Source organism: Notolepis coatsorum (genome assembly GCF_963971535.1).
Source record: "Notolepis coatsorum genome assembly, chromosome: 7".
Classification (NCBI taxonomy): Eukaryota; Metazoa; Chordata; class Actinopteri; order Aulopiformes; family Paralepididae; genus Notolepis; species Notolepis coatsorum.
Window position 1 is genome coordinate 67,322,329 of NC_140171.1, and position 12,682 is coordinate 67,335,010.

Sequence of the window (12,682 nt, forward strand, 5' to 3'; positions counted from 1 at the left end):
AATCCGGACCACCTGCTTGAGTACAACCGCAGAATGGTCCTTGACGACAGACAGCCACACACTTTTATACAGTAATACATAGACCAACCTCTTTTCTGACTTGATGATTGATTATTGTCGCGTCATACCTTGAGGACAAAGGATTTTAAGCGGGACGTAGAGTAGAAGGAGGGGCTGTTTTCAATATTCCTCCGCTCTCCTTATCAGAATGGCCCTCAACGGCATATAATTTGTGTGTGTGCATGTGTGTTGGTGTGTGTGTGTGTGTGAGTGTGTGTGTGTCGGTGTGTGTGTGTGTGTGCTAGAGTGAGAGACATGAGTTTGCATGTATAACTGACACTCTCCCAAAAGGGGAGGGGGTGTGTGTATGTCTTTTCTGTGTGTATGCATGGATGTCTGTGTGGTGTATGCTTGTGTGTGTGTGTGTGTGTGTGTGCTGGTGTGTGTGTGGGATTTTGCATGTTTCTGATACATGATCTTGCATCTGTGTCCAGTACTGTTCACGGGGCCCTGTGTCTACATAGAGACAGAGACCAGTGTACAGCGTTTCTGATACATGAGATACTGACATCAGATCAATGAATTAAAACTATCAATTAACTCTGTGGAATGGCCTGCCTCGGAACCTCTGCTGCATTTACAGTAGATTCACTTTTAAAAAGAATCTTAAATTGTTTTTAACACTGTAAAGAAATTTTTTGTTTTACACTAATGTAATTTTAGCTATATTAATTGTTACAGTAGGTTCATTATGCATTGTGTGTACTGACTTTTAATAATTTCGTTTTTTGCAATAGTGATTGTTTTTGTGTTTTTTTGTGTGTGGACCCCAGGAAGACTAGCTGGTTGCTATCGCACCAGCTAATGGGGATCCCTAATAAAATCAAATCAAATAAAAAATCGAGACAAGACATTCAGTTTTGGTGGTTTGAAATCACGTGGCATAATCACAAGAGAAAACATTCATTCAGACTGTTGGAACAGTTGGATATAACAAAATGGATTTATATGGATTATGGACTTGGACACATTCATGGAGAATTCAAGCCAGGACCACAACGCTTCTCAAAGGGTTGGCTCGACACGCGACGGCTCTCCAACTCGTCTCGTAGTGACCGCAGCAAAACAAGTGAGTCTATTAATAGCCCGTCCGTCGGCGCCGGGCATAAGAAGTTTATTAAACTTGACAGAAATGTATATCGACGATAATTTATCGCGATAACGTTTTTGGCCATATCGCCCAGACCTACTCCAGCCCCTTGCGCGCCGCCGCGGTTCCCAACTCCCCTCTCCCTCACGGGGAGAGGCGGGGGGGGATTTGAAGTCTCCCCTCTGGTCGTGAGCCGTTCACTCTGTGTCGCGGGCAGGGGTGGTAGCGCCCGGCGGTTACCCCCCCTCGACTTCTTATTATTATTATTATTATTATTATTATTATTATTATAAAAAACAGCGGTGATGCGGTATTCAGCTTAACTCTGCGGTGGGCGTGATGTAACAGCGATACCGCGGTAACCGCGGCAGCTCTAGTTGCTGCCGTTTTTGTTTTCTATGCTGAAAGAGTATCACAATTTTACAAATGTATTGATTAAATCAACACATTGATTATTTGACAAAGTCCATTGTCTCTAGAGGAAGAATGTCTTTAGTTGTGGACAGCCCTAAATATCAATAAAAGAAAAAGGGATATTATTATTGTTGTGAAGGGCCAGATTAAACTGAGAATCTACCTTTATTGTTTGATATACTTTGTATATTATTTATATATATACACGGAATATCCCTTTACCTGCATTCAGACCAGAGTAATATTCGCTCTCCTATTGGACAGCGCCCCCAGGCGCCAGCGCGCAAGCCCCCAACGGCAAGTTCAAAGACAACTGCAGGCATGTCGGAACATGCCCGGAGTCAGCGTAGTGATACCAGACAAGGACTGAGGTTGAGACTAGATATTCACTTAAGTATAAATACAGCGCAAGGTGCGCACACCGTGCTTAGATTCGCTTAGTTCAATTCAGTTACGTTCAGTACCTTACCCACCTTCACCACGAGTCAACGTGCAGTGAAGTGAGCAACCTTGCGTCTAACAGAGCATTGAGAACCGCGTGCGAATAGAATGGTAAAAGTGTCAGAGTTTAATGAAGTAACGTTGAGTTCGACTTAATCTAATGTGAAGTAAATAGTCGTTCATTTATTGTATATCGTGCGGCCACAGTTCTTTCGTGTGTAACATTACCCAGCGGTTCATCGTGTCTTTAGCTAGTGTACTTAACCAGGCTGTGTGGCCTAAATACGTCGCCCACACCCGAGGAGTCCTAGGCGGAGAACCGTTGGACATGTACACAGGAGAATCGGCGTCGGCGATTGCAGAACCATTCCTGGTTGGATTATATTGATTTGGAACGTGGTACCCGGAGAAGAGCATCGTTGATTTCCACTATCGTTTGGGATTCAACCTCGTGAGTTAAAGTCTTTCCGACCGACACACACACACAGAAATCTCTCCCTCATCTCTCTCTCTCTCCCTCTTTCTGAAAGGAAAGCTTCCATGCACATACTATTGGAGAGATTAGAGCATTTACATCTACTCTGGTGATCGGGTGCAAGACAAACAAAAGATCAGTGTCAAAAATAGATCCTTTGAAATGTTGATCACAACTAAATACAGCAGGAGCAAGTTTAACTCTCTCTGCCACGCTGGGAACGGGATATGGCTATGTGCTGCCACGCATTAAACCAATGGGGTCGGTCACCTTGTTTGCAGGGCTATAACTATATTATAGCTATGGATGCAATACTATGGCCCATTTGACATCGAGTATCTATCGTTCAAGATGTGAAAAAGTAATAATGTTTTATACCGTGGTGAATATAAGTATGGTTTTAGAGCGGTTTAAGGTAATTCCTGGGAGGCTAGTAATAGCCCGATACGTGTATTATATTAAATCCATTGGCATTTCGTCCCTACACACGCTACACTTAAAAATTCAAATGCATATGATCAGTATTATGTTCCATCATGAATGCATGAAAGGGGGGGGGGGGCACTAATACTAACAGCAACCCCATAAGCTGATCAGGGCAATGGCTATGAAAACAAGGCACAATCAAGCTGAAATTGACGTTAAATTGCTCTTACCTGTGGGATTCCAAAAAGAATATTCCAATTATTTGATTGCCATCTGGTAGATCGTATGTCCATTTGGCCCACGACATAACCCACCACAAGATAATTAATCGGGGGTCCCGAAAACAATTCAATGCGATCGGGTGAAGCCCCTGGTTCAGGTTACTAGAATGGAATGGAAATAGCTAATAAAAGAAATAACAATCAACGTTGGCGTTCAACGATTGGCGGACAAACACATACAATCGTTGTTGGCAGGGAATGAGTTAACGGTGTGCCGGTTCTATTATTCTCTATGCTTCCATACAGCCACAGGTGAGGAAGGATACAGACGTGGCTCTTCAGGTCATTACGAAGGCCTCGCCTCACCAGGTCATAGGCTTCCTCCTTCTTCCCCAAACAGTTCAGTGTTAAGCCTTTCATCGCCAGGGTCTCTGGAGGGACAGAGACAAGGGTGGGGGTAGAAGAGGGGATAGAGGAAGAGGAAGACAGGATGAGAGTAGAGAATAGAGAAGGGATAGAGGAAGACAGTAAGACAGGATGAGAGTAAAGAAGGGATAGAGGAAGAGGGAGACAGTAAGACAGGATGAGAGTGGAGAATAGAGAAGGGATAGAGGAAGAGGGAGACCGTAAGACAGGGTGAGAATAGAGAAGGAATAGAGGAAGAGGGAGAGAGTAAGACAGGGTGAGAGTAGAGAATAGAGAAGGGATATAGGAAGAGGGAGAAAGTAAGACAGGGTGAGAGTAGAGAATAGAGAAGGGATAGAGGAAGAGGGAGACCGTAAGACAGGGTGAGAATAGAGAAGGGATAGAGGAAGAGGGAGACCGTAAGACGGGGTGAGAATAGAGAAGGGATAGAGGAAGAGGGAGACAGTAAGACAGGATGAGTGGAGAATAGAGAAGGGATAGAGGAAGAGGGAGACAGTAAGATAGAATGAGAGTAGAGAATAGAGAAGGGATAGAGGAAGAGGGAGTCAGTAAGACAGGGTGAGAGTAGATAATAAAGGGATAGAGGAAGAGGGAGACAGTAAGACAGGGTGAGAGTAGAGAATAGAGAAGGGATAGAGGAAGAGGGAGACAGTAAGACAGGATGAGAGTAGAGAATAGAGAAGGGATAGAGGAAGAGGGAGACCGTAAGACAGGGTGAGAATAGAGAAGGGATAGAGGAAGAGGAAGAGGGAGACAGTAAGACAGGGTGAGAGTAGATAATAGAGAAAGGATAGAGGAAGAGGGAGACAGTAAGACAGGATGAGAGTAGAGAAGGGATAGAGGAAGAGGGAGACCGTAAGACAGGGTGAGAATAGAGAAGGGATAGAGGAAGAGGGAGACAGTAAGACAGGGTGAGAGTAGAGAAGGGATAGAGGAAGAGGGAGACAGTAAGACAGGGTGAGAGTAGATAATAGAGAAGGGATAGAGGAAAAGGGAGTCAGTAAGACAGGGTGAGAGTAGATAATAAAGGGATAGAGGAAGAGGGAGACAGTAAGACAGGGTGAGAGTGGAGAATAGAGAAGGGATAGAGGAAGACAGTAAGACAGGGTGAGAATAGAGAAGGGATAGAGGAAGAAAGAGGGAGACAGTAAGACAGGGTGAGAGTAGAGAATAGAGAAGGGATAGAGGAAGAGGGAGACAGTAAGACAGGATGAGAGTAGATAATAGAGAAGGGATAGAGGAAGAGGGAGACAGTAAGACAGGGTGAGCGTAGAGAATAGAGAAGGGATAGAGGAAGAGGGAGACAGTAAGACAGGGTGAGAGTAGAGAATAGAGAAGGGATAGAGGAAGAGGGAGACAGTAAGACAGGATGAGAGTAGATAATAGAGAAAGGATAGAGGAAGAGGGAGACAGTAAGACAGGGTGAGAGTAGATAGAGAAAGGATAGAGGAAGAGGGAGACAGTAAGACAGGGTGAGAGTAGAGAAGGGATAGAGGAAGAGGGAGACAGTAAGATAGAATGAGTAGAGAATAAAGAAGGGATAGAGGAAGAGGGAGTCAGTAAGACAGGGTGAGAGTAGATAATAAAGGGATAGAGGAAGAGGGAGACAGTAAGACAGGGTGAGAGTAGATAATAGAGAAGGGATAGAGGAAGAGGGAGACAGTAAGACAGGGTGAGAGTAGAGAATAGGGGGTTCATTAGCTGTGTTGCCTTAAGTGTTTTTATGTGCATTACGACCTATGGAATTAGGAAAGCTGGATGGATAAGCCACATTTTGATTAACTGTCATTATCACAATTATCAATTATCAAGGCTTACACTTGCTTGAGGTGGGAACGTTTTCACCTGAAACAATGACAATTGATCTAGTGAATAGTGTCCACATGACAGTGGACAAAGGCTGTCTGTCTATAAAAATCTCTCAACCACAACCTTCCAGGATTGTCATATACGCTGTTGCATGCATTAGTTGTATGGTCATTGGCTCTTGAATCTAAATATTGGCCATAGCACTTCCCTGCCTTCATCTTGCTTCACACAGCATGAAATATAGGCCATATAATTTGACACAAAAGAACTTGCCAAATATAGTAGTCAATTATTTTTCAGAGTTAGGTATAAAAAATATAATATATATATATAATTTCTCAATTTCTTTAAGTGTGCTTAAAGTTATCTTGATAAAAAGAAGGAAACGGCTATCGCTGCATGCGAGGAGCACTATATCCATCCCTCCCTGACAGAATGCCTCCCTGTTCCTTACCCCCATGGTCGGCGAACTTGGGATTGGACAGGATCTGCTTGCAGAACTTGAGTCCATTTCTGTACTGTTTGTGTTCGTAACATCGCTGTGGAGAGAAAATGAAATACATGACGGAAAAGTAAACAAGTCTGGCATTACAGAGAGCGAGCGAGAGGAGAGAAAGATAGGGAGCAACAGTAAGAGTGTGCAGTACAGTAGTATGCAGCATCCAGACAGAAATCAGCCATGATTATCTGGGAAGAATGAGAAGGCCATATTGCCGGTCACAATTTAGGGAGTGTGATACGCAATACAATTCCTACTACATTTCACCTACAAAAAGACTGTACAGTCTTGAAATACGCAAAATATTTAATCTCACCAAGTCCACATATTACTTTTACGCACAGTTATTGGCATTTGAAGGCTCACGGTGTTCCATTAAATATACCAATTGTACACCACAGATACCACAAATTCTTCTATGAAAGAGAGACATCAAGAGGTTTTGTTTCAGATTTTTATCATCAATTACTAACGTCCTCATCAGGGGCGGAGCTAGGGGGTGGCTACCTGGGCTCAAGCCCCGGATGTATTCTGAAAAGCACCGAATCTATTTATATAAAAAAAAAAAAAAAAAATTACAATTCATCATTGTTACATGAAAATATGTTTGCACCAGATTTAGCAGAAGCTAATTTCCATCTGTGGTCTATCCAGCTGCTAACTGTATTTGAGTGAGTTAAGTCTTGGTGTTATGGTAGACTCAGACCTAAGCTTTAAATCACAATCAACAAGTTGACAAAAACTTAATTCTTCCACCTTAGAAACATAGCTAAAGTACGGCCATTTATAAATCAAAAGGACGCTGAAAACCAGATCCATGCCTTTATCTCAAGCCAACTCGACTACTGTAATGCACTCCTTACCGGCCTCCCGAAAAAATACGATGATAACTATTTTATTGCAATGCACTATTGCATTATTTTATTCTATTTTACTAACTATTTTATTGCACTGCACTATTTTACTTTGTATCAGTGAATCATAGACGCCTGGCCATAAGAGCATTCGGAGCATCTCTGCTCTCCCACTATTGAACTTGGGGGAGCAAAGGTATGATCTTGCTCCACCACTTTTTGATTATATGAAAAATATGATATATCCCCCCCCAATATATAAATCTAACCATAACTACGTTATGGTTAACTGAGTTTTATAGTGAAAAGAGCAGCTTTATTGGTCAAGATTGAAGGCTCTATATTGCAGGAAATTGCACGTACAGGTTCATTAAATTAAAAGAAAATCTGTCGTGGAGGGGGTCGTGCCTGACCGCCTCCAAACCACCCATTGCCTGCCAAAAAAAAAAAAAAAAAAAAAAAAAAAAATTATTTATATAAAAAAATAAAAATAAAAAAGGGGGGGGGGGGCATCTGGGCTAAGCCCCGGATCTCGATATATTTTATTTTATTTTATATATTCGATTCACATCAAGGAACCCGGACCATCAACAAATCAATCTTAACTATATTCACAGGACATACTTGACTCCTATAAGACTGAAAAAAAATGAGTCTTATACAAGACTCCAAATGCTCCTTATGTACAAATGGGGACGAGGGGACATTTATGCACATGTACTGGGACTGCCCACCAGTTAAGATATTCTGGAAAGAGGTGACCCAGCAACTATCAAATCTCTTAACTTGGAATATACCTGTACACCCCTCTGTACTACTGCTGAATGATGTTTTTGAGTGTGCAGTACATCCACAGCTAAAGAGATTGGTTTTATCGGGTATCACAGTGGCTAAAAAGCTGATAGCATCACGATGGTTCCAACCGGAAAAAATGTGCCGAAAGATCTGGATTATTACATATCTCGATGTGATCTATCAAGAAATATCTACAGCAAGAATTTTGGGTCTCAATGAATCCAAAATGACATTGTGGTTAGAAGTGGTGGAGAAAATAAAAGCTAGCATATAATGGTAGTGTCTGGTTAGGAGCGAGGGATAATGGATGGATTATCCAATGGGGGGTCCGGGAGGGGGGGGTACGAGCTAGAGCATGTGTGTAGGGTATTAGATAGAGTTGTTCCGATACCGATACCAGTATCGGAAAAGCCGCCGATACTGGCTAAAATGCTGGTATCGGTATCGGCGAGTACCCTCTAATGCTGCGCTCCGATACCATATGACGTAATTTATCAACAACACTGTGGTCTGTTGAGTAAGCATTATAAAACAAACGGGTGCTTAATCGATTAAAGTGTCAATGCCATTTGTCATTTTAACAGCAGATACTTTCTTAAATGTCATCGTCCCGACAGAGCGGTGTTGACGGGGAGCTCATGGGTTCGCTTGGTGGCTGGTGTTATTAGCATTGAACAGCTAACCGAAAGCTAGCTTTAACATTACCTTGGCTAAAGTTGGGGCTATTCATATAATCCAGCAATAATGGCTGCAGACCTGCAAGCAAAGTACAGCAAGTTGGCAAAGGAGTATTCGTTAAATCACAATGTCACCAGTAACGTTACAGTCTTTTCATATACCGGCAGCTCATGCTATGCTAACTTAGCTCACGTTGACGTAGTCATTGAGACCACCTCGCGTACACAATTAATGACATGTTGCGGACAGCCATATCGGTGACAATGTTTAGCTTTTAGTGCCAAATGATAAGAGTCTGAGGCGGAGTCTCAAAAGAGAATGTTGAATATTTATTGTGCAAAAATCACAACAGATCCGACTGCTACTGAAACGGAGCCTTGTAGACAGACTGAGTAGGGTATATCTGCAGAGCCAGTGGGTAGCGAGTGCAGCAACGTATAATGTCCGTGTGGATCATTGGAGTAGGGTATATCTGCAGTGCTGAAGCCCCATACTCATTGATTAATGATACTAATACAAATCTATACAATCACCTGTTGTTGAATAAATACCATTACTTTCTAGTTATTACTAAAAAACAGTATATATAAAACAGTATTTGTTAAAAAAAAATAAAAATATATATATTAAATTTTTTTTTATATAATATCGTTTTTTTTTTTATTATTATTATTATGTATGCACTGGTATCGGATAAGTATCGGTATCGGCCGATACCCAAAGCTTAGGTATCGGAATCGGATCGGAAAGGAAAAAATTGTATCGGAACATCTCTAGTATTAGATAGCAGGTATTGGGGGTATATCCTATATAAGACAATTAACTCAAATGTGATTTCATTGGATGTGCACTGACAACTAATGCTTGTATATCTTATCGTGTGTTGTCATGTTTGTTTATGTGTTTGTTTAAAAAATAAAGAAAAAAAATACAAAAAAGAAAAAAAAATACTGTACAGGTGCACTTCCGATTACGTTTTACATGTTATACTCCTGGCTGCGACTGGCTTGGTGATTATGTCTCTCCTCATTCCTCCTGGACCATCATGAGCACCTGGAGGAGCCTCTCTCTAGCTGGAAGCAGGATTCAGTCCTTGGATGGGCCATGTAGAGAATAACCATGACTACACTAAGGCATAATAAAAAATATTGTTAGTTTCCTGTTGGTTGTCAGTTTGGCCATCGGTAGGCAGGGAATTTATTTTATTTAATTTTTTTATTTTATTCTTTCCCACGGCGACTATGGATAGGGAATTTCTTTATTTAATTAAAATGTTCACAACAACATGGATGCATGTACTCTGCCAGCATGTTTAATATCCATAATACTAAATGTTTGACTAAGATTTCTATGAAACTTTATTCCTAAAAAAAAAAAAAAAAAAAAAAAAAAAATGTAAAACTCATAAAATATATTGGGTCGCACCTACATTGGCAGGGTCGGTCGGCAACCGGAAACCAACCATTATTTTTGTTAGGCCTAATCAAGCATCTGTCCAAAGCCTGAGCTCAAGGCTTGTCTAAACAAACAAGTGAAATCTTCTCTGATATCCAACTAACACAAAATTACCATCTCCTTGGTCAGAGTTATTTTTGGGTACACTGTGTTGCACAATCAGTTCCATACTCTGTTTTAAGCCGATCCCTGACTGCTGATATGTTGTGTGAGGGGGGGGGGGGGGTTATTGGTAGCTAGCAAGTCATTCAGTAGGTTTTGTGATCTGCACGGCCTCAGCCAGCTAATCACCCAACCCACACGTGTATGTGAATCAACTCAGACCACCATTGACCTCATTCTGACCTCCGACAAGTCCAAGATCTCCAATAAAGGGGTTATAGCATGCGGGTTAAGTGATCATTATATGATATTCTGTACCCGAAAAAAACTAAAACAAAAGGCTGGCTGCCACAAAACAGTCACATCTAGAGCAGCGTTTCCGTTAGCCGGTAATTACCGGTTTTTGACCGGCAAAATCTGTTGAAGTCCGACATATTTAATCTCTCCGGTCATAGTGTCCGGTGAAAATAGTTCCCTCTGGGCACAGTTTGATTATTTGAATTGTATTTGGATGGGCTGGAGTTGGGTGGCCTATGCGATGAACGAAACAATCATTGCGTTTGTTGTCGTTGCTTCGCTCAGCGAGAGCTTGCTGCTGGATTTGCGGAAGGCATGCAGCTGCAGACCCACAGAACCCACCAGCTTTGCTGGCACAGTGCGGTCCCCAGACCTGGAAAGCTGCTCTGCGGGTCTGCAGCTGGATGCTTCTTGCAAACTAACTGCGACCGGCTCGCGCTGATAACAGCTTTCATTGTTGGACCGGCTGCTTGGTGGAGCAACGATGAAACGAATGTAATGAATCGTTCGTCGCATGGGCTATTTAATTTTGGCCTGTTTTGGTACGGTTCGGGTGGTCAAGTTGTGCTTGGAGGGAGTTGTTTTCACCGGACATTATGACCAGCACCAAGTCGTTGGGACTCGGAGGTGGAGATATACATCACGCAAACCCACGATAATGTTGCAGTCTCTCTCTGCAAAATTTCTCAGTTCTTCGCTTGATATAATTAATACAAATGTCCAATATAACGGAATTCGTTAGCTCATAAAAATGTGATTATAACAGACTGCTGTTTAGTGTCGGACCGACTGCCCACATACGCGGTCTATTTTATTTCAAGTCAGCAGCAGCACGGAGTATCGAGGGACTTATTTTATTTGGAATATATTAATGACTGTATACGCAAAAGTAGCCTATAGTTTTAAGTAATAATATTATAAATCTACATGCCTTGAGGATGACATTCTTTATTCAATTGTTTTAAAGCTCAATAAACTATGACCGGAATTAATCTCATTTGTCCGGTAGATTGAAATCTTGCAGGTCACGGAGACCGGCAACAATTTTTTCTAACGGAAACCCTGATCTAGAGACCTCAAAACCTACTCTAGCGAGGCCTTCAACCTTGAACTGGAGAGTCTGGACTGGTCAGATGAACTCAATGGTACACTGGTTGAAGAAACATGGCTTGGTTTCAAAACCAAATTCTCAACAATACTAAACAACATGGCCCCCCTAAGAACCACCAGGGTAAAAAATCGCGCTGAGCCGTGGATGCACTCCGAAATACTGGCCGCTATGAAAACCAGAGACAAAAAATGCTCTTGAGTTTCGTAAAAGTCAGTCAAAGCTTACTAAAAGCACAAGCAGTGAACTCCAAGCCCACGTGACTGAACTCAAACTAGAAAGAAACAGACTAAGAAATGACGTAAACTCCATGATCAAAACTGCAAAAAAGAATTTCATCAATGACAAAACTGAGGAAAACAAAAACAAACCACGTGAACTTTGGAAATTACTCAATAATCAACTAGGATGCAGTAAAAAACTTAAAACCAGATTCTCAAACATAAACATAAAAACGGACAACACGGTCATCACAGACAAGCTGGATGTAGCCAATTACTTAAAAATTTTCTTCACAAACATAGCCACAACACTGGTAAACAAACTACCCTCCCACTCAGGGCTTTATGGGGTAGAACACATAGTAGCTTACTACAAAAACCTAGGGGTCCGCAAGGACGACTTCAAGCTGGAAATGGTAACAACAGATGAGGTACTCAATAAACTGAGCGCCCTCCAACCTAACAAGGCCACTGGCCATGACAACATCCCCTCCAAATTCCTCAGAGACTCAGCAGCCGCCATCACCCCAATCATCACACACATAATAAACCTCTCCATAAAACAGGGACACGTCCCCAAGGACTTCAAAATTGCGAGGGTGACCCCTCTGCACAAAAAGGGCAGCAAATTAGACCCAGGCAACTACCGCCCTGTTTCTATTCTCACCTCCATCTCGAAAGTCATGGAAAAAATAGTCTACGAACAGGTCGAAAAGTACCTAGCGGAAAAAAATCTAATCTACGAATTCCAATCTGGCTTCAGAACATCCCACTCCACTGACACATGCCTTCTCTATTTGAATGACCACATCAAACAAGAGGTGGACGCAGGCAAATACTGCGGCATGGTCATGCTGGACCTACAAAAGGCCTTTGACACGGTCAATCACTCCATTCTGATTGACAAGCTAAAAGCAATTGGTTTTGATAGTCTATCAGTGAGCTGGATGCAATCCTACCTTGAGGGGAGGGAACAGATGGTGGAGGTAAACGGTACCCTATCCCCCCCCCCTCACAGTGAGCTGTGGTGTTCCACAAGGAAGCATACTAGGACCGCTACTGTTCCTAATTTATGCAAATGACATGTCGTCAGCTTGTGACTGCAACTTGTTCCCGTTTGCGGACGACTCAGCCCTGCTGGTCTCTGACAAGAACAAGTTACAGGTTGAAAAAACCCTCAGCTCGGAACTAGGCAGAATCTGCATATGGCTCGCTGATAACAAACTATCATTACACATGGGCAAAACAGAGTCCATTCTCTTCGGTTCAAATAACAAACTCAGCAAGACCGACGGCTTCTCAGTTACAGTG

The 12,682-nt window shown here is 42.3% G+C and overlaps 1 protein-coding gene across 1 annotated transcript in view; it reads right to left on the reverse strand.

Annotated features, from left to right (window-relative positions):
• naa15b (N-alpha-acetyltransferase 15, NatA auxiliary subunit b) overlaps positions 1–12,682 on the reverse strand; it is a 93,279-nt gene that overhangs the window by 53,262 nt on the left and 27,335 nt on the right. The window contains exons 2-3 of the mRNA XM_084318887.1: positions 5,817–5,901; positions 3,454–3,558 (exon numbers count right to left, since the gene is read on the reverse strand). Coding sequence (XP_084175013.1) covers positions 3,454–3,558; positions 5,817–5,901 — 190 coding nt within the window. The remainder of the gene's footprint in view (positions 1–3,453; positions 3,559–5,816; positions 5,902–12,682) is intronic.